Here is a 22,001-nt window from a genome sequence, read left to right as displayed (position 1 = left end):
GCACCCAGCAAGAGAGTAAGACTGTCCTTCTTAAAATTACTCATATTAAATGGTCAGTTTGTGCAAATTACATATTAACTGTCTCCATGTACATATTTTGGTTGTCTTTTTAAATTTCTTTCATTTGAATTTTCTTAACATTTCTGCCACAACACCAAAAACAATGGAGGTGAATCAACTGCTACTGCAGTTTCTATGCATGAAACTGTTGCTTTGTTACTTGGGTGAACAGAACATTTAAATCAGTTTGGCTTTTTAAATCAAAGCATATTAGCCCAACAACAGCATATCAGAAACATTTTTAATAGTTGAAATAAATACTCCATTACATGCATGATCAAAACAATTTAAAATACTATGGGAAGTCTGGTAAATAGTGTAAAACCTATGGCACACACTCACAGCAGCTTTTTACCAATTAAGAATTCACACATGTTGGAAAAACAAAAGCACTGAGACACTCAGGTCACTCTTTCCAATCTCACAAAGCACATATAATCACAGAGGTCAGCCAACCATAGGTTCACACAGCAAGGCTACATCCATCATCAAGGCTGGTGTTTTCACTGGAGCTGAAAACTGAGGTAAACTTTTCAGGCTTGAAGGCTGTCTGTTGGTTCAGAGCGGGCTCTCAGTGGAGCCTGACGGTCAAGTGTCCACTTTTAACCAGGGTAGGAGTCACATCCAGCGCGACACACATCCCTGCAAGTTGTTTTAGTGCACCATTCTAACACACTTCAAACACATGGACGTACCCACAGACAGCCTTCTTCTGATGTTACTCTGACTCTAAACCTGATGGACAGGGATAACCCAAGTGAGTCTCTTTGGTACGTCAGAACAGGACAGAGGGGACTGGAGATTGTGTTGCCTCGTCCTAAACTAATTCACAGAATGAGAGTTGACTGGCGGTAGAGTCCTTGGAGAGGAGCGTTCTCTTAGTGCCTGAGTGAGCAGAGTGCAGCCGTCTGACACAGCACATGCCGAGTTACGCAGGCGTTCCCGGTAGTCTGCCATTTTGGTGCTGCTCTCAGGATGCTGGGCAACGTCCCTGAGGCCCTGAGTGAGGAGGACACAGGCTGAAACCACACTCATGGCACCCCCTAAAACTGCAGTCTGTACCCCCTTCCCTTCAGTGGAGATACTCGCCGCTCTCCCCAGAAACTGAGGCTCTGTGGCAAAGCCGACAAGGGCACTGACAGCCTGGACCAGAGCAGCACTAAAGAGGACGCAACGGTTTCTAGTCAACTCACTGGGCTGTGTTTTCACCTCTTTAACACATGCCAGGAAGGCTGTGCCGCTTGTGCTCATGCTCTTGACACTCAGTTTGAACTGCTCTTTTGCGAAGCGGTCCCTTGACCTCTCGCTGGCCAGAGATGAGATGTCCGTCAGAGTCTTGAGGTTGGTGGAAATGTTCTGTGATAGCTCTAGCAGGAGCTGGGGGGTGAGGTCTGCCAGGGGTGTGACTCGGAGGACACTGCAGCTCTGCTCCACCTCGTGTCGGCAGCGAGTCACTTTGTATCGGTCCACCAGACCAGACTGGCAGGTCTGAGAGCCAGGGGTCTCCACAGCTGCTAGGTAAGCAGCGTGGGCTGAGCACTCCGTCAAAGACACCACAAGGTCAGCCATCTCCGAGAGGCGATCGCCCACCTCAGTGAAGCGGCCCATGTTAAGCTGACTTTGGATGTCGTGGGTGAGAATGGAGAGTTCTTTAGTCCGGGCAATAACCGTATCACGGCACTGGTCAAAGGTCTCGGCCACTGCCACACCTTCACAGGTCATAACTGGCCTGGTCTCGCTGGACAGCAGGAGGAGGTCAGCCACCAGCTGCATCTTGCCCTTACATGTGTCACAGATGGAGGAGAGACGCTTCCTCTGCTGCAAACTGCCACTGGGTGTGCTGGTTGATCCCTCGCTAGCCGATTTCCCAGAACCACCACTAGCCATAATAAGAAGGGGATAGTGTGGGGGGGGGAGGGGTTAAACTGCTCTTCAAGAGGGTTTCAATTACTTATAGTTTACTACTGCTGCACACTGCATTATGCTATTTAAGACATTTTCAAGATGAGCCTCATTGCTTTTTACAAACTCCTTTAAATAACAACTGGCCAAACAGTCTTCTTTCAATTCCTTCAAAGTATAGGTAATCCACTGTACATTATATGTTGACACACAGGACAATTATTCTCAATGTAAACATGTGGAAAAGCAAAACTAATTTACTGCATTCACTTACGTTTGAATAGCATCGCCATTATTGATTCATGTGTCTGAAATATACTAAAACAAAAGTCTAGAGTCAGATCTGGCATGTTCCCAGAGTTATCTGCCTTGGTTATTAGTAATCTGTAACACAGCTAATCAAATCCCCACAGTCAGTGTAGTATGTTATATGCTGTTATCTTGTCAAATTAATTTAAATGCCCTGAACATAATAATTCAAAAGTCAATATTCTTACTGTAGTCCCAGGTTTTGTGGAACAGAAGAATTCACAGGTTTAGTTACAAATAAAATCACACACAAAATGCAGTGCCACCAAGGTGCCTTCTAAAGGCAAAGTGCAGATTGAGAATTATGAAAATAATGTCAGAAGTTCCGTATCTTCTGAAATAAGGTCACATTCCCAATTGTAATTACATTTGTCGAACTGCCTCTGTGCTATTTTTGTAACGTTAGATGCCTTTTCTTGTGGTCTTGTTTATGACTGTGACCAAGAAAACATCGTCTCAACATTTAGTAGATGCCTTTTGAGTCGTTTTTGAAAACTGTCATCATTTTGTGTCCACTCGCATCAGAGCAAGTAGCCTGAAACAGCACCGAGATCCTGTCCGCCGTGTTCCCGATGAGCTTGACCGGCCTGGCGTCTTCATGCTGGTTATAAACGGGGCACCACCCGGGCAGCTCTTCTGGACAGCGGGAAGACCTGCGTTTTCCTCCAGCACCATCATTTCATGAGTCCTCACAAGTAAAATCCACCGAAAGGGCAACAGTCCGAAAGCACAACCCCTCTCCTCAATCCACTTTCAACCTCTTCTTTTTCAAGCAGAGCCCTGGGTTAGAAGCTAGCTCCGGTCGCCTCGACTCCATATGTATCGTCCGTCCGTCCGCCCTCCACCTCCTCCGCGTCTTAACTCGGGACCAGAGAGTGTGTAGCCCCGCATATCCACTGAGGGGAGTCGCCTCTCACATCCATACCAGTCGGCGGTCTTTGAACGCTGAACTCCCTTGTTTTTAAGCACTTTCCACGGCCACTGATCCGCAGACGTAGCTGGAAGAAGTGGCCGTTATTCCCGGAGATTCAAAGTCGTGCTGCGCGCTCCCGCTGCAGGACTATGAGGAAGCGGGGAGGGTGTGGTCGCGGCTGAACGGCAGCTGGACCGAGCGAAGTTGTAGCAACGGAAGAACACAACTTAACTTTCCGCCATGGCTGTGGACTGACTGTTGCCTCATATGAACGGCATCCCGCCAACTAATAATATTTATTAAAAAAAAAAAAAAAAAAAAACCTCGGGGATTTTTAGGAGTACTTTTACTTTCGGGACTTACTCTGCCATGAGACATCCCTGCTGCGTCAAGTGAGCCGCTAGCCTAGCTAACCACCATTACACCGGAAGTGTGTGTGTATGTGTCTTCAAAATAAAAGCAGAGGTTTAGTTTCTGCTTCTAAAGAGTAACAGTTGACAATCTGGGCCTGCCACTGAAGAACCTGGTTTTGTTTTCCATTTAAAAACATAGCAGTAACATAAATTGGTAATATTTGGTAGATAGTAGGAAACACAATAGCTTAGTGGTTAGCATTTTTGCCTCACAACAAGAAGGTTCCTGGTTTGAAACCCATCAGGGGCCTTTCTGTGTGAAGTTTGCATGTTCTCCCTGTGCTTACGTGGGTTTTCTCCAGGTACTCTGGTTTCCTCCCACAGTCCAAAAACATGTATGTCAGGTTGACTGGCTAAATTGCCCAGTGAGAGTGTGAGTGTGTGAGGTTGTTTGTCTCTATGAGGCCCTGTGATGGACTGGTGACCTGTCCAGGATGTACCGCAGATCCCCATGACCCTGAATAGGAATAAGCAGGTATAGATGATGGATGGATGGTAGAAAATGGCAATAGTTTGTGTTATAATCTAATCTAATTGTAAATTATTTGTACCATAATACTGCACTAATAATGTCATATTTTGTGTCTTTGACACACCCAATACATTTCCACCATTGTGGAAATGTATTGGGTGGATTTAACAAGTTTGATAGTATTACTTCGTACAAGCTCTCCCCGTTGCTCTCTTGATCAGACCTGCACAATGTTCAGGTCAACTTAATGTGTAAGTTTGAAAAATATAGTTAGGTTATGCATAGTCCTTTCATTTAACAATTACCACACTTCTTTTAAGAGTAGGCTACAGCTGAAAAAGCAGGACGGGACTACATTTTATATTCCTTTAGGCCCAATCCAACTGGCCAAAACCACACCTGGCAGCAGCTCAAAATGAAATATAAGATTGTACAGGGAAGGCATAGGCTACTGTAGAGGTTCATTAGGTTTGAACATATTTGACGCATTAAAAAAATTAAATATTATTCAGCATCCAGTGGTTTTCATTCCAAACAGGACAGCACCTTTCATGGCAGTGCATCGGTGTGTGTGTGTTTGTGTATATGTATATGTGTATGTGTATGTGTATGTGTATGACTGTGTGCATGAGTGAGTTAAAGGGAACTAATGTAAAGTGCTTTGAGTGCACTCAAGTGTAGAAAAGCACTATATAAGAGTAAGACCATTTAAACACAATTCAGTTTGAACATGTAGGCTGCATTTTCTCTGCAAATCATTACAATCTGCCTTGACTTTAGGCTATACTTTGTCTTTAAACTTAATATTTCAACTTTATCCTCAGCGTTTCAACTTTATTTTCAGAATGCAAAATTGAAAAAAAAAGTTTGTTCTGAACTGATTTATAAGTCCATGTTATACACAGGAGGAAACTGCTGTTCTCACACTGACTGATTGATCATAAAAACTATTACGTCAGTAAAGATAAATTATTGACTACTGCCAAATCTGATTTTTATCTGCTTCTCATGACACAAACCTCTGAAAATAAATGTACTCTGATCAAAGTTTTGATATGAATGGTATAAATGAGGAAATGCAATGGCCTGTCTGACAGCTTCTGCACCAAGGAGACCAGTGTGCAGGTTAGTTTCTTGGATTTAGTTTCTTGGATTAAGTTACCACAGTAACTGACTCCAGGTTTTAAGGATCTCTGTTTCTGTAACAGAAAACTTAACTTATGGTTAAACTACTCTAGGTTTTCACTAAACCTGCTTTCTGGAATATCCCCCCACATGGCATATGCTATGTAGCATATAGTGGAAATATTCATGTAAAAAGTATAGATTTACCTGGAAGACATCACTGTTTGAATTATATGTTATTATTAGTGCAGATGGGCAAATAATTAGATATACAAGGGAGATGGTACTCAACTTGCAGAAATATTTCAGCAATGGTACGTTGTTTTTTTTTTTACTATAATGCATGTGCATAATTCACTGAATGGCTTTTTATTCCAAAATTTGATAATAGTTTCCTCCAAAATTATTTTAAACATCAAATGAGCTCAAAGCATTTTTTTTTCAAACCGACATTCTAACTTTTGTACTCAAGGAATGATAAATTTCAGATTTGTTGCATACTAACAGACCCAGTTTTCTTCCTCGTGGGAGGTTGCGATGAACACATTGAGTGAGTGCTGTTGTGCTGTCAGTGGGACTTGCAGCTGCACAGGGCACAGTGCCATTGGGTGGAGTCGGCCAGAAAGGAAACAGCTCTATGGCTGATCAGCTTGGCTGATCTCCAGTATCTGCAGGCCCTTAAATGTTGCTTTCTAACAATGAGTCAGTAAGTTGGTCACATGCTCACTGAGGGATAAAAATTATTTGTTAACATATGCTGTGTTTCCTGCTTCTTGGCATGATGGAGACATATTACTATAATTTGGTCTCGGATTGATATCTCTAATAAATACAAATCACAAGAATTTGAACTGTAGAAGAAAAGTAGAAGTAAAATATCTTGGAGATATTATGAGGGGGCAGCAGGGTGGATGGTGTTTAGCACTGTTGCCTCACAACAAGAAGGTTCCTGGTTCCCAGCAGGAACATTGACTTTCTGTGTAGAGTTTGCATGTTCTCCCTGTGCTTGCGTGGGTTTTCTCCAGGTACTCTGGTTTCCTCTCACAGTCCAAAAACATGTATGTCAGGTTGATTGGTGACTCTAAATTGCCCATAGGAGTGAGTGTGAGTGTGTGAGGTTGTTTGTCTCTATGTGGCCCTGTGATGGACTGGTGACCTGTCCAGGGTGTACCCCTGCCTTTCACCCAGAGAGAGCTGAGATAGGCTCCCGCAGATCCCTGTGACCCTAAATAGGAATAAGTGGTTATAGATAATGGATGGGGTTAACAACAAATATATCCACTTCACCACGAGAGAAAAGTTGTACAAATTCTGGCTTTATTTTGAAATTCCTTCCTCTTGCGTGTGGCCACCGGTCGGCTATTCACAGCTCTGACACGCCCCTTTCGTCTTATGACCGGCAGACTCCACAGCCAATCAGAATGCACCATCTGTAAACATGGCGTCTGACTTCAGATGGAAGTGTGTAGTGCTCCTGCTCTGCACACATTTGCTTTGTATTTTAGCGACTGACAATAAAGATAAACTCAAGAAGAAGAAGGATATTCGGGACTACAGTGATGCAGATATGGCACGGCTTCTGGAGCAATGGGAGGTACGTTAGCGTGTTGGTTTTCCTTCCGGCAGCCTGTAGACAATAGCTCCCAGTCTGGCCCTGTTCGCTACTTTAGTAAACGTCCCAATACCGCAATGTGAAATACAATCCAAAATGTTAGCGCTATATAAGGAAAAGTAATGTTAACAGTTTATATGACCTTAAGCAAAATGAGCTTAAGCTCTCAGGATTAGAGAAAACGAATATTAACTTACATTATTACACATCTTAGTAACTCCATTAGCGTTCAGTTGTGAATTATTGGTATATAAGTTTAATTGTATATTATTTCTATTTAAACATGCCTGGTTTAACGCAGCGTGGAAACTCTTCAGTCAATCATTACATAGCCGTCTGTGTTGAATACCTCTTCATTGATTTGAGTGGTGACGCATTCAGACATCTACATCTAAAAGATAGACTGAATACTAGACTACCATTAAATAAGGCTAGACTACCATTTTAACTGCAGTTACCCAGGTATATTTAGAGAACCTTAGGTCTGATATGAGTTAGAATTTGTGGCTAAATCCAGCAGACATGTTGACAATTAGATTACTGTGTTATAAGTCAATAGGTTTTCTTGTTGAGATACAAATTCTGTCGGAGATCCAGAATTTTCTGCTGAAGTGTAGAGAGGTAAGCTGTGCAAAATTAAAATACAGATACTCTAGACCAAGTGTCTTCAACCCTGGTCCTCTAGTGCTACTGTCCTTCTCCTTTTCTTCTAACTATACCTGCCCTACCCAGTGCTGATTACCTGGATCAGGTGTGTTCAGCCAATCAGAAACTGGAAGGGCAGTAGAGCTTGAGGACCAGGATTGTAGACCCCTGCTCTAGAATCATATTTAAGTACAGTAAATAGCAGATGTACTGCTGCTACTGAATGTTATTGACGGTATGGTATATTGTGTCCTGGCCATCATAACTTTCACTCTCGCTGTAAATAATTTCTTCTCTTGGCTTTGCAGAAGGATGATGACATTGAGGAAGGTGACCTCCCAGAGCACAGGAGGTCTCCTCCTCCCATTGACTTCTCCAAGGTGGACCCCTCTAAACCAGAGGAGCTACTCAAGATGTCCAAGAAGGGCAGGACTCTGATGGTTTTCGCTACAGTGTCAGGAGATCCCACTGAAAAAGAGACAGAGGAGATCACAGGCCTGTGGCAGGGCAGTCTCTTCAATGCCAACTTTGATATCCAGAGGTTGGTGCTCGTTGAACTTTTTGAGCTGTTTTATAAGAATTAGCTTCTCTAATTATCTTTCTATTGGACATGAGTCATTTTAGTATTTAGTATCATCTATCAAATTACATGTACATACAAAGCCTCATTTTTGGTTTTAAGACTAAAAAGGGGATTTGAAGCTTTAGGGCCCTAAACTGTGTGACTAGTGACATCTGGTGGTTTGTAGAAATTATAGTAGCTGCTCCAGACGGCAGCCAAAGCACTGACACAATGTGCAGCTGATGTTGTACTGTGGATTCAGTATTGTTGATGTCTTAAGATATTTACTTGTTCATGTTCAAGACCCACTTACTAGCTTTTGTCAGGTGCTTTCAGTTGAGGTTTTCATCAGTAGACACTTTGTTCAATTGAAAGTATGGAAGTCTGATCTTTTGATAATATGCCATTACCAGGCATCACATCATTCCCAAATGAAGGCTTCATTGTAAATTCTTTTAAGCCTTTATAATTAGTTAGATGTTTTAACTAACTGGCTGGTTTAGAGAAGATCCCTCAAAAGAGACATTTGTTTTTATTTTTCATTTTTTTTAGATGTGAATTTGGACCAACTAGACATATGTGTGAGAGGCTCAATGCTGAGTGCTGTCATACTGGCCTTTATAGCTCACCATCAGGCCAGAGTACACAAACAGCTGGGTCTTCATCGTAGGCTGATCAGCATGACCAAACTTCACATGTTCTCTTCTTGTATTGCCCAGTGTGGGACTAATGATGGTTCATCTTATTCCAGTGTTGTGTGCCACATTAACATCGTATAGTGGGCACAGAAACACTATTCAGATCCCTTTATTTTTTGCACGTTTTATTGTATATTTCAGTTTATATGGATACATTTCCATTTTTGCCCATCCATCTACAATCAGTAATCCATAATGATGTTTTTGCTGTTTATTTTTGCTAATTGAGCTAATAAGTATAGTCACTAAAGACAGCAGCAGTATATTACAATGGAGATTACTGTATCGTAATGAAGAGTACCTGGTACCTAATCCGCTTGTCCTCCTGCAGGTTCGTGGTGGGTTCCAACAGAGTGATCTTCATGCTGCGTGATGGTAGTTTGGCCTGGGAGGTCAAAGACTTCCTTGTGTCCCAGGAACGCTGCATTGATGTGACTGTAGAAGGACAGGTATTTCCTGGTAAAGCTGCCAAGAAGGATGATGCCAAATATAAGCAGCAAAATGATGTCAAAGCCAAGAAGAGCAAAAAGAAGTCAGAGCACAAGAAGCCTGACTTAGAGGGGAACAGCGCCAGCCATCTGAAACAGGAGCTGTGAGATGGGAGCTCCTCATATGTTTTAGCCTTCGATGATGTTTATTCTCACATGCAATCTGTGAGCAGTAAACCCATGAGAGGCTGCAGGACCACATGAAGATGCTGTGGTTCAAAGTCAGTCGTTTGAGTGAACAAATAAATCCTCTTGGGTACATTAACCTCGACTGGTGAGCTGGAATCATTACTCAAAGGTTTGTGTTTTTTTTTCCAACTCACCTTGAGGGCCGAGTACACTCTTAAAATCATTGTGTCCAGGTGGTAAGCTCTTCAAAGTCAGTTGTCATTGCTTTCTGATTTTGTTATTTTGTGTTAGATTATCACTAAATGATAATAATACATGCACATATTGTTTGAAAGGTACTTAAGGAAAGCATGATTACATTTTTTAATTTTTTCTGTCACAAGACATATTAAGTTCAAGAAGTGATTTTTTTTTTTCCACCATTTAGACACAGACTGGAAAGTCCCATGAATGATTCCATATCTGTAAGACTGTTTTCATGTTCAGCAGCACATCAAGATTTGATATGAGAGCATCACCCACTTTTTGTGTTCGATTTTTCACTTACTATGAAATAAACATTTGTATTTAAATGGACAAGGTCTTTCATGGCTCAGGTTTGAATTACATGTCTTCTTTCACTCCAGTCTGCGGTAGTTCTTGTCCTGCTGGCCTTCAATTCATAGCACAAACATTGACTTAGGTAAGAGTAACATGCTGCATACAGTGTAATCACCTGAAAGTAATGTCCATCCATCCATTTTCTATACCCACTTTTTCCTAACCAGGGTCACAGGGGGGAGCCTATCCCAGCTCTCTTCTGGGTGGTACACAGGGCCACACAACCGCACATACTCTCCGACAGGCAATTTAGAGTCACCAATCAACCTGACATACATGTTTTTGGACTGTGGGAGGAAACCGGAGTACCTGGAGAAAACCCACGGGAGAACATGCAAACTCCACACTGAAAGGCCGGGTTGCGAACCCACGGCCTTCTTGCTGGGAGGCGACAATGCTAACCATTCAGCCACGATGCTGCCCCAGAAAGCAATGTCATTTTCTTCAGTCATATGCCTGCAAAATTGAAATCTGATGCATTCTTCTATGCAAGTAGCCTATCATTGCTTACCAGAGAAGCTTGGTAATTTCATGACAAATCAACAGCAACAACTTTCACTCACAAAACATTTTTGACTTAACTAAAGTGGACTGATTTGCAGTGTGAGGAATAATAACTTCATAAAACTAACAAGGTGACAGTTTGTTTTATAATTTTAGGGATTAATATTTCAGCATATTATACAATTTTATGGAACATTGACTATAAAATCAGAAAAACATTTTGTTATCATTTATTTCTGTACAAAAGTTTCATTACTTTACAAGCCCAAGCCACACACATATAGAACACATCCATTTGTGTACAGTTAAAACAAGCCAACTATACCAAGAATCATATGCAGTGATGGTCTGGGACAAATCTTTTAAATTGGAGCTATAATGTTTCCTACAGACAGTATACACACAGGACAGTAATAACATTACAACGCAAAAGATGCATCTTATACATTTGAAGTATGTCTGTACAATAAATAAGTATAAAATATATCTCTTAGGAATCTGTGGATTTTTAAAAACTCACGAACATACAAAACACTAAATTACTGCTACAACCTCCGAAAAAAGACCAGCTATTTCGGCAAAGGGTCGGGGACTCTTTTTGTTTCGCCAGGTTGGAACATAGATTTCTATGTCATTTTGAAATGGGGGAATTGCACATTGTAAAATTCACTGATTTAACAGTAAGTGGACAATTTAATTTAATCTTATATATTATTATGGGCTTCTTGCTGGTTCACTCCGAAAGCACAGACAGATTGATCACAAACACTGATATGAAAAAAATGTGAGAAAACATCACAATATCAAGTTAGCGAGTGCCTGGAATGTAGCAGAGCAAGTCACCAACCACTGGTCTGGAGCCAAAACAGGAATGTTTCTGGTTTGTATTTCTTCTGCTTTCTCTCTTTAAACGATTTAACCAAACAAAGCAGGATGATAAAACCACTAAACAGACAGACCGGCACAAAACAGGTACTTACTGATTCACACACATTATACATGTGTTTCATTAGCTAGCTCGGCTTTGTTGGATTTTGTTTCCTCTGTTCATTTAGAGGATTTGAGTTTGCATCATAAATCGCCTAGCAACCAGGACTGACACTGTGGAGGTCCACTTTAGAATTGGGCTGTAGGTAGTATAAATACCATATGAGTATCAAACAACCAGGCAGTAAAAGGAGACTCTTGCAAATGATTGTTGTTAAACAATCAATGTAAAATGTAAATTATTGTGAGACAGTTAACAGGCCCACCCAGTCTCCTATAAATGACATTCATACAAAACATATTGTAATAATTTCTAACGTTTCAATGTAATTCTGGTATTTTCTACACTAGTATTCTCTGTCCTGGTTGACACCTCTCTTCGGTGTTGCAGGAAGAATGATACTACCTGTGGAGTGGCAGACTAGGGTGGAATTCCCTGTCTTTGAAAAAGCGGTCTAGAGGATGTATGCAAGTTATCTGGATTGCACACTGCTCAGTTTCCCAGGTAAGGCTTATGCCAGGGTGATGGACAAGAGGCCCCAACCACTTGTCAAACCTTGGATTCAGGAGGAGCAATGTGAATTCCATCCTTTTGTTGCTGATTTTCATTGACTGCCTCTCCAGGCAGAACTGAGGGGAGGAATGTGTTCAGTTTGGGACCTCAGAGTTGGTTGTCTGCTTGTTGCAGATGCTGTGTTTGTTGTCTTTATCAGACTGTGACCTTCAGCATGCAGTGGGGTGGATTGTAGCAGGGATGAGAGTCAGCAACTCTCCCGGTGCCTTGTTCAACAATGAGGGTAAAATCAAGCATCAGATTGACAGGTGGGTTAGTGCAGTATTAGCACAGGGGGCTGAGGCAATAGTCAGCTGTAACACAAAATGTATATTTTCACACTTTCACAACTGTTATGGTTACCTAACCAAGTCCAATAGTTACTTTAGCTGACAGTAATATCAGGTAAACATACAGTAATGATGTTAACTATGCAATGACAGTGTTCAGCCACAGAAAGAATAGATATCTGTCATATTTCAATAGATATGCAGCAATGTGTCTGTCTGTGGAGACAAACACATTGCTATAAACACTTTTTGCTGTTCCAAGCCACAGTTGCCAAAGAGCTAATACGGCAAAGAGGTTTTGGTCACTCTACTGACTGTGTGTGTCTTGTTCATTTACCAGACCTGATGGGCAGTGCTGGCTCTGGGAGAGGGTCTTACCCTTTTCAACAGACAGAATCACATCATTCTTTCTCACTGTCAAGCCTAGAAAAAATAATATGTGGACCAGTGGCTTGAAGCAACTGACTCTGCAGTGCTGGCAGTGTGTGTATATGTGTGTGTGACTGTGCATGTATATTTTTGAGGGGATGTGTGTGTCAGTATTTGGGGGTTACATAGTCTCTTGGCTGTCATGCCCACACTGCATGCTTCTCATAGCTTCATCTTTTGCAGCACAGGGATAGGTAGGACCTCATGGATCTTGGCATGGTCAGTGTCCACCTCCATATGGATCCAGTCAGGCTGGAAGGAGCCCTTGAAGCCCACAAATGCCAGCTTATCTGCAGGGAGACCAAACAACTTTAACATAAGGGAAAATTATCTGACAATTGAGGTGTTTTTCAGCAATTTCCTGTCTCACAGTCACACCTAAACAGCACAGGGGTCCAGTACTGTGTGGTCCTCCTGCAATTTCAAACAGAGGCCATGGTCCAGGGTTCCACTTTCATCTCCACTGCCTGCTGCCTCTTTTGGAGACAAGCTCCAGGAGCTAAAGTTGTCCCCCTAAGGGGGTAGTACTAACTCAAGAGGGGCTGGGGGCTCACTTATAAATAAAGGGCTGCAAATTACAGTCTCTGTTATTAAACTTAATTGTTTGTATCACACCATAGATGTCATAATGACTGGTTAATGGAAAAGTGTTACTGGTGTTCCCTTACTTTGATGAGGTACTATCATCACTATTGGTGGTTATACTGAATGTTTAGTGTCCTGCTCAAGGAAAAGAAAAACATTTTTCATTCTCATGCATATACATTAGCAGGTGCTAGGATATAAACTGGAAAACTGTGGGTCAACAAAACATCTGATGCAAAGTCAGTTGCCTCTAAAACACTGTATCTACAGGTGTAATTTGGATGGATGGACCCTTACATTTATAAAGATATATTATAAAATATTTAATTGTTTTATGTGTATACACATATTTGTGTTCATTCCTTTGATCATTAGGCACTAATTGTAGCCATGTTATCATGTGTTCTGTGTTGTTTTCCATTTTAATATATGTAATTAAAGAAACCTGGGTAGCTAGCTTTTAATTTTTCTGTGTCCCAATGAGAAAATCATTTCTACCATAAAGATCTTTTTATTCATGAAAGATCATTATTGGATCTTTCTTTGTGTTTAAAATAATCCAATAAATGATGATTATAATAATAAACATTTTCAAACCGCAACGTGGGTAAAACTGTAAAAACTAAAGTGCTGTAATGTTCCACTATAAGCACAATTCTTTCTGTAGAGCTTGGTACAGAAATAATTACCTTTCAATTTGATGTTTTTGTCTGCACCAAGTCTCTCCAGGACTTTAGCCCAGGATCCTCTGGTAACCAAACGACCCTTAGACGTCATGAGAACAATGGAGCTAGAGAGAGTCAAAGACGGCACATGATTTTAGTGTTTACATTTAGGTGATAGTAGCTGCATGTGCATTCTAAGCTGCAGTATGTGTATCATACTGGAGCCTGAGACACAGTTTGGTTATAGAATAATTCTGAATTTGGCCTAGTGTAACATAATAATATGGCAAACAATGAAAACAGTTTTCCACAGAAACGCAATAAAAGGTGATAAATCAATATAAACAATGTTAAAATGAGAGATAAAAGGAACAGCTGAGGGATTTTAGGTCAGCTGAACAGCAAAGAAGCTGCTTCTCACCCATCTTTCAGTCCACTGACATAGTTGTCTATCTGTGTGGGGATGCCCTGTAGGATAGCGTTCCTGAAGCCTTTGCTGTCCACCACCTTTCCATCATGCCCATCGATTACTGTGAGCTGCAAACCATCTTCTGGTTGGTACAGCTTCCTGCCATTCACCTGTCACAACACAGCCAGGGGAATTACACTACAGTTCTGGGAGTCAGAAAATGACAGCATTTGCACTTAGTTAATGTCACTAACTCAGCAGAACTGCCATCAAATAACACAGATCACATTCTGTGTAATGAGTCAGAGGCATGATGAATAAATAAATCATCACGTCCAAAATGGTTCTCAACTGGTTTCTATAGTCACTGGTTCTTCATTCTTAAAGATTCTTCACATTTTTGTGCTGTATAACTAATATGTTTACAGTATATTGTTTAATTCTTCATCAGTTTGATGGAGAGCCATTGTTCTAAAATGCATTGACATCCAGTCTGTAAAGTCACCTCAGTAAAGGAAAAGTCCTCCTTGATGTGAAAGAAACGAGTGTTGTAGGACTCCAATTTGACCTCCAGGAAGTGTTCTGGTCCTTGCTGAGAACAAATATACAAAGAAACAGACTTTAATATGTAAATATATAACATCATATAAAATATTTAAATATTTGGAATTTCACAGAAGCAATCTATAGGTGGAGTTAAACTCATTAACTCATTATATACAGTCAAAGACACATAGAAAGACAGTTTCAGCAGCAGGAAAAGTGAAATTATAAAGCCAAGAGAAACATAGTGTCATAAATACAGATGCAACAAACAGGACATTAATTACAGTGGGCTGCATTTCTCAAAAATAAGGTGTACAAATGTTGAAACATATGTGCAAAATATGTGAGGCAGCAGAATATACAGATAAAGATATGAAAAACACACCCAATGAAAATATACAAATCTAATAAACATATTCAGTCTGTACTCCATGTTGTGTTGTTCGTTTTGTGTCTGCATTAAAACAATTTTTTTTTCACATTAGACATTTTCCCCTGTTATAAAAATTAACTAGTGTAACTAATGGTTGCATGGCTCACTGGGGAACATACTGTAAATGGAACATACCACCATTAATGGTGAATGCCATAGTTAATTAACCAGTAGTTAATTAAACCAAAACTAGTTGCTCCTTGTTGAAGGAGGAAAGAAGCTGTTGGAGAGTTAACAGTCAGCTACCTACAGAACGTGGTAGACACGATGTCACTGAGCTTTTCCTTCTAGTGTGATCAGATTCTTCTTCCATTACAACTGTCAATAACAGCCTCTACTGAAAATGTAATACACCTGTATGAATATATTCTTCTCACCAGCTTGGCATTAGGTATCTTTCTGGGCATGGGCACATCCACAACAGGCAGCTCAGAGTATTTGGGGTAGGCCTGGGCCATACAGTTGCTGGGTGGACTGCCTTTAGGAATGACAGCTGTAATCTTCACTCTCTCACAACCCTTGACAGAGCAGAAGGCAAACTGCTCCTTGTCATTATGGGCCTGTGCCTTCAGGAAGAGCAGGCTGCAATACACACAGTAAAGCTTTAATGAGCATAGACTTTTTCTAACACTCAGAGAACAAATTTCAGCATTATTTTTGATAAATGAAGTTAAAGTAGTGTGGCTCATGTCATCTGTGTGCCGGCACGAGCAGTCAGGCAATCAGAGAAGTTAGATAAACTTATTTGAAAAAGAAAGTTTATATGTTAGAGAAGACAAAACAATGTTTTGGCAAACTGTTCCTTATTTACACATCCAGTGTATATGTGTATTGACAACTAGAGTTTTGTGTCAGGCCATATGGTGAATGCAGGCCCAATATTCACTCTCCATTTAGCTTTGGATTTGTTTCACCAGTTCTTGAGAACTATACTGTGCCTGGCAGAGCTCTTTCACCCAGATCAGCCTAAAATCAGTAATTGAACAATTTATAAAGCCTATAGCCAACAAAGACTCTTTAAGCTGAATGTGCCATTTTATCTGACCCAGTGTCTTCATCCCAGTAGTAGTATCCTCTGGTCTGGTGGTTGTGGCTAATCTTCTCCCTCTGTGTTGTCCTCATGAAGACGCCGGTCTTGCGAGTTTGTTTGGTCAGGCGGTTGTGGATGTCAGAGATGATAGTGAAGGTGGTGTTTTCTGGGTAGCAGATGCCAACGCTGATCCAGTCATTTCTGAAACAGAACGAACAGAGCAATATATTACTGATTTCATTTTACTGCAAAACCACATTGAAAATCCACAGGATCACCGCACACAATGATTTCTACCTATTGTTTTATAGGAAATGTGAAAAGATCTGAACAAATTAGTTTAAGCTTGCATCTTATAATACTTGAATATCCTATATAGTGCAGTTAACAGTTAAGAAAACAAGGTAGTCAGCTATTGTACATTTCTTCAACAACAGCATTTTAAAATATCCACGACCTGCTGTTCATAGCTAAATTATGCATTAGATTAGCAATCACATTTGACTTGCACAAGCTTTATACACTAGTCTAAGTGGATGTTTATCACTATGTAGTGTACTGCAAACAAGATGCTTGTTATATGCACTTATGTTGAACAGTTTTGAAAAAAATGTATGCTTAAAACTTTACAGTTTATGATTGGTTTACCAAATGCCCACGTTCTTATGCATGAATTTCCTTATATTGTTCCACAGAGAGTGCTAGAGGTTACACCTGTAATTAGAAAATTGTGATCCCAAATAGGCTCAACCAGGAAAAAAAAAAAGAAATGTTTAAAGCAAGTTTCTTTACTTTTAATTACAAAGACTATGATCTGTTTAGCTCACTGGCTTTTTACTGTCTGAAACAAGACCCTTAATCACAACTTTAAAACCAGCAACCAGCACAGTAGCTTCACTTTAACACATCACACTGAACAAAGCAAGACAAAACTGCTCATTACAGTAAATCATGATCAGTTAGTTTGCCCTCAAAAGAGACAGCAGCTGTTTTCTTAAGACAAAAACAAACAAGTCATAATTCAGCTCGTGTAGCAGGGAATCAACCTCTCTTGCTGTATTACTTTGTGAACGGTAGATGGGGCCATTGTTGTGTACAGCAGCAGTGGAAATCCTATTCTGGCTCTACACTGTCAGGGTGGACTCAACCCATGGAGAATAGCAGACATGCTTGAAATGTCAACCAGCCTTTATGCAGTATAAATTGCTGAAGGCCACACTATAAACACTTTTAAGGGAGGAGCACAAAGTGACGCTCACCACATTTCAGTGGCCAATGCCCATAAATAACAGAAGTGAGAGGAATGAACTGATGGCCTTTGTCAGTGAATTATCTAAGTGACCTCAGGCACTGCCCTGCCATTTACAGAAAGCTTTAAAGGCAGGATTGGTGTTGAAAACAAAATTAATCTTGTCAGCTAACTTCTCACGTCATCAACCATAACATGGTCTTATGTATAACTGTATATAATGCCAAGGTGGAGGTGGGAGAGTAAGCAATTTTTGAACTTTTCTCTCAAGCTCACTTTCCCCAATTTTAACACAACTACTTCTAGCACTTTGTATGTGAAGGACAGAAGGTACTTTTTATTTCCCTTAATTGCATCCACATTCCCCTCATTTGGGTTTTTTCCTTGTGTTTTGGTCTTAAGAGAGAAGAAAAGACATACATTAGGGATAGCATATGAGCAGGGAGGAATCAAGGAATCACTTTTTTACAGATGAGATGCTTTTTCCTCAGGTCTATCATCTGAACTATCCAATCACTAAGTGAGTTCTGATCAAAGGATGTGCCAGTCCATAAAAAACTTCCACGAATGATGATCTCTTGTGTCCTCCAGGCAGCCTCTTGGATCTTTGCTCGTACAAACAGCAAGAAGTAAATTGAGACATCCATCATGATGGTGGACCAGAACGACTTAAGAGAATTGGGATGCATCACGCATCATAGATATTTTTGAATTCGGATATGGTCAGACAACACTTCATACAAACTAATTTGTGTGAATATCCAGTACACATGCAATATACAATAGTCTATGACCAAATCCTTTAGGATCAATATCTTCTTAATGTTTGGTAATAATAAATCCAAACTCTAACAACCTTCTACAAACCGTGTCTGACCTTTAGAAACTATTCATTCTAATAACATAACACTGTTTGATTCAAGAACTAAAACTGATGCAGCAGAACCAGAGGCATCATCAAGAAGGCATTCTGCTTCCTTGATGCCTGCATTACCCACAATTCAACCTGATTGCCAACAATTACTGATTTGCGAGAGGAGTGGTTAATGGAGCCTCGAGCTGCTTCCTAAAGCAGCGAGGAGCAGGCTAAGCTCAGGTCTTTCTAACTTTACACCTCCACTTAAAGTTTTTGCCCAAATGGTACCATTTTCACACCGCTCCCTCTGAAGCCACATAATATTTTTCACACAAATAACTGTAAACAGACTTTGATGTGTATAATTGGTGGAGTTCGCCTTTAAGGTCAATATTCTTCAAAGAACCAGATCATAAATGTGCAAGATGAAATTGTTCAGGTCTGTTCTGGATGATCTTGCTCAAAGGTGGGGTGAAAAGCCTGCCGTCATAGCCTCCTCTATGTCGCACTGCCTCTCTGATCTTGCTCCAACAGTTCTGTCTCTTTTGTGTGGCTTTGTAGGTTCAACATGATTAATCAGACAAACAAGGTTAATGACAAGCACTTTTGTGTCTCTCCTCAAAGTCGTTCATTTCATTGCTCTCAGTTGCCCACATGAAAAGTGACAGAACTGGGTGTCTGAGAAATACAAAGCTTTTCAGACTGTCAGGTTTGAAAAGCTGAAGATCTAAGAAGTCCTCTGAAGCACTTAGAGTTCTTTGCGTCTTTGGTACAGCCCATAGACAGAATCGCCCAGGAGAGAAAGACTGGAGTGGGCTGCCATCAAGACATCACATGTGACAACTGTGAGGAAAATGGAATCAATCAATGGAACAGCCAGGATTTTGCATAAGAGACGCAGTAAACAAAACCAGAAAACATCACCTTTACTGTGACCAGTGGACAGCGACAGAAAGATCATGGAGGAAGTTCACTTCTTTGGTCCTTGACACATGAGGAAGCTACATTCACTAAATGTGAATCTCTAGGTGTTTGCTTTAGTGTTTTGAGTCAAGTGTGAAGTGTGGTTGAGAACTTGGAAGTAAAATACTGTTAAAATTCACTTCATGAAGCACAGGGACTGTGGCACACAAAGAAGCAGGCTTACGAACAGGTTAAATGCTGGTCCGGGCTGGTCTGGATGCTTTTAACTGGATCAAAAAGGCCAATTTTTTTTCTGTTTAGACTACAGAAAATACAGGATGGGGAGCAGCACATTAGCAGAGCAGCAGCAGAAGCTTCAGTGTTTGTGTAGCTTGTGTACACTGACACACGCGCTTTAGCCTTCATTTGATAGTGCAACGAAAACAGACAAGATCTTCTGTCCACACAACCCACACAAAATGGTCATATTTTGCACACAAGGTATTGATTTTTATGACCTATTATCATTTGTACAGAACATCATCATAATCCGTGCAGATAAGTCAATAATTGTGTACACACCTATGTGCATAATATTTTCATTTGCTTCGCTTGTGTGCAAAGTTAATTATCTTAATTCTGATCAACACAGCTACTAATTATGTATGCACAGGCTATTATCTTTTACTCACTAGATCACTCTTCCGAATGCGTGTCTGTTCTATAATGTGAGACATGTATTAACCTTTTGGCTAAATTAGGCACATTCATATCACACTGACACTTCATGTGTTCTGTGCATGACAAATAAAACTAATGATTCTCACCTGGACAAACATCCACTAAGTACATGCTGTAAGTATGATTTGTGTAAAGGTTGTTTGTCAAGTGTGTGTTGTGTGCTGTTCAGGTGCAACTCGTGTGTACTGACTTGTTGAAATTGATGAGCCAGATGGTGACCTCAGCAGGTGCCGCCTGGTCCCAGTGGATTGTATATCCTTTGGCCAGTGTAATCACGGGCTGGAACTGCTGGTAGTGTTTTCTCTTCCCCAGAGCACCCTCTAGAATCAAGGGCCGGTCAGAGTACTCATTCTTCACTATGTGCATATTCAGGTTGGCAGGGTTTCGCGTCTGGACATAGATCTGAAGGGCAAATGATCATAGTGGTAGAAGGCTTGATATGGGCTAAACACCAAATGTCTAATATATTCAGTCAAACTATCATGTGTCCAATTAGCCATTCAAACAAAGACAGAATCAAATTTGAAATAAAAGTAATTGATTCAAATGTGGTGCATACCTGCTCATTAAAGCACAATGTATTGTTTATGTGCAATTATGTAACTCTTAATATATTAAAGGTCCCTATAATATATCTGACAGTGAAAAGCTGAATTCATAAGCAATAAATCATACCATGTCTTTATAATATCCCCCTCTAAAGTAAAAGCACTCAAGGTCAGATGACTCTGAATGAAATATAAAAATACATGTAATCAAATAATACCAAATATAGCATAACAGACAGTAGACCAACCTGTGCGTAGTGGCCGCTACAGATAGCAGCCTTCCAATCAGGCACGTCGATGCAGTCAGGGTGACGCAGCAGCCAGTTGTCCTCTTTAACCAGGTACGCACCAGGATACTCACTGATCGAGCCGTCAATATCATGGAAGATGGTTGTTTTGTCCCCATCCATCTGCATCTTATTAAACCATGGGCCAGGCTCCCCAAAAAACACCCGGGACGTGATCTACAGTAAAGAGACAGAGTGATCTGTGTTGTACTGTTTGTGGTTTTTGAAATTCCATTCACTTACAGTTAATTCAGAACAAATGCTTAAAGTTACAAATAACTTTTTCTATTCATGCTGTGGAGTTTTCTGGTAGAGAAATATTCAGTGTTTCTTACCAAAATATAGTATTCAGAGAACATTCAGAGAAATGTCAAACTAGTGAGACCTTAAGGTCAAGTTCTTAAGTATATTATCTGCCTGTCATTGCTACCAACTGTCAATCAGCAGAATAGCATGAAATCTGTGACGAATGCATTGCATGAAATGTGCAATGCATGTGGTTGCTATAGAGCAATTGCTGTTATGACTGGGGCCCCATTTTGTTTGTACCATTTACATGAATGAACATATATACTCTATGGACTGACCAGTTACCATATTATATATAGGCAAGGCAAGCCAGGCATATATATATCTATATGTATAGATATATATATATATATATGCTGTACAGGTTGGTCTACTATATATATATATATATATATATATTCAGCTATTCTGCTATCTGTAGCGGCCACTACGCACAGGTTGGTCTACTGTCTGTTATGCTATATTTGGTATTATATATATATATATATATATATATATATATATATATATATATATATATACATACACATATATATATACATATATATATATATATATATATTTTTTTTTTCCTCATTTCACCTACACTATATCTGTGGTTTAATAAGTCCAGATGTTTTGTGTATTGTGGCCCTGTGATGGACTGGTGACCTGTCCAGGGTGTACCCCTGCCTTTCACCCAAAGAGAGCTGGGATAGGCTCCAGCAGATCCCTGTGACCCTGGTTAGGAATAAGGGGGTATAGATAAT

At 40.5% G+C, this 22,001-nt stretch overlaps 3 protein-coding genes across 3 annotated transcripts in view; 1 reads left to right on the top strand and 2 right to left on the bottom strand.

The window, feature by feature from the left end:
• Window positions 1–287: 287 nt before the first annotated feature.
• On the bottom strand, window positions 288–3,600 carry tlnrd1 (talin rod domain containing 1). The gene has a single exon (XM_026294229.2). The coding sequence runs from the start codon at window positions 1,945–1,947 to the stop codon at window positions 883–885; it is 1,065 nt and encodes a 354-aa protein (XP_026150014.1). The 5' UTR covers window positions 1,948–3,600; the 3' UTR covers window positions 288–882.
• A 3,004-nt stretch (window positions 3,601–6,604) lies between these two features.
• mesd (mesoderm development LRP chaperone) lies at window positions 6,605–9,904 on the top strand. The gene is made up of 3 exons (XM_026293007.2): window positions 6,605–6,788; window positions 7,760–7,992; window positions 9,043–9,904. Exons 1-3 carry the CDS (start codon window positions 6,633–6,635, stop codon window positions 9,305–9,307), a joined length of 654 nt encoding a protein of 217 aa, XP_026148792.1. The 5' UTR covers window positions 6,605–6,632; the 3' UTR covers window positions 9,308–9,904.
• Window positions 9,905–10,646: 742 nt separating this feature from the next.
• The window catches only part of cemip (cell migration inducing hyaluronidase 1), a 125,174-nt gene continuing 113,819 nt past the window's right edge, over window positions 10,647–22,001 (bottom strand). The window contains exons 22-29 of the mRNA XM_026294208.1: window positions 20,905–21,120; window positions 20,299–20,510; window positions 16,375–16,560; window positions 15,707–15,911; window positions 14,856–14,942; window positions 14,363–14,520; window positions 13,966–14,066; window positions 10,647–12,981 (exon numbers count right to left, since the gene is read on the bottom strand). Coding sequence (XP_026149993.1) covers window positions 12,854–12,981; window positions 13,966–14,066; window positions 14,363–14,520; window positions 14,856–14,942; window positions 15,707–15,911; window positions 16,375–16,560; window positions 20,299–20,510; window positions 20,905–21,120 — 1,293 coding nt within the window. The 3' untranslated portion in view covers window positions 10,647–12,853. The remainder of the gene's footprint in view (window positions 12,982–13,965; window positions 14,067–14,362; window positions 14,521–14,855; window positions 14,943–15,706; window positions 15,912–16,374; window positions 16,561–20,298; window positions 20,511–20,904; window positions 21,121–22,001) is intronic.

The sequence above is a fragment of the Mastacembelus armatus genome, chromosome 3 (assembly GCF_900324485.2).
Source record: "Mastacembelus armatus chromosome 3, fMasArm1.2, whole genome shotgun sequence".
In the NCBI taxonomy this organism is placed as follows: domain Eukaryota; kingdom Metazoa; phylum Chordata; class Actinopteri; order Synbranchiformes; family Mastacembelidae; genus Mastacembelus; species Mastacembelus armatus.
The sequence above is the reverse complement of the archived record's forward strand: the minus strand, read 5'-3'. Positions and strand labels throughout refer to the sequence as shown.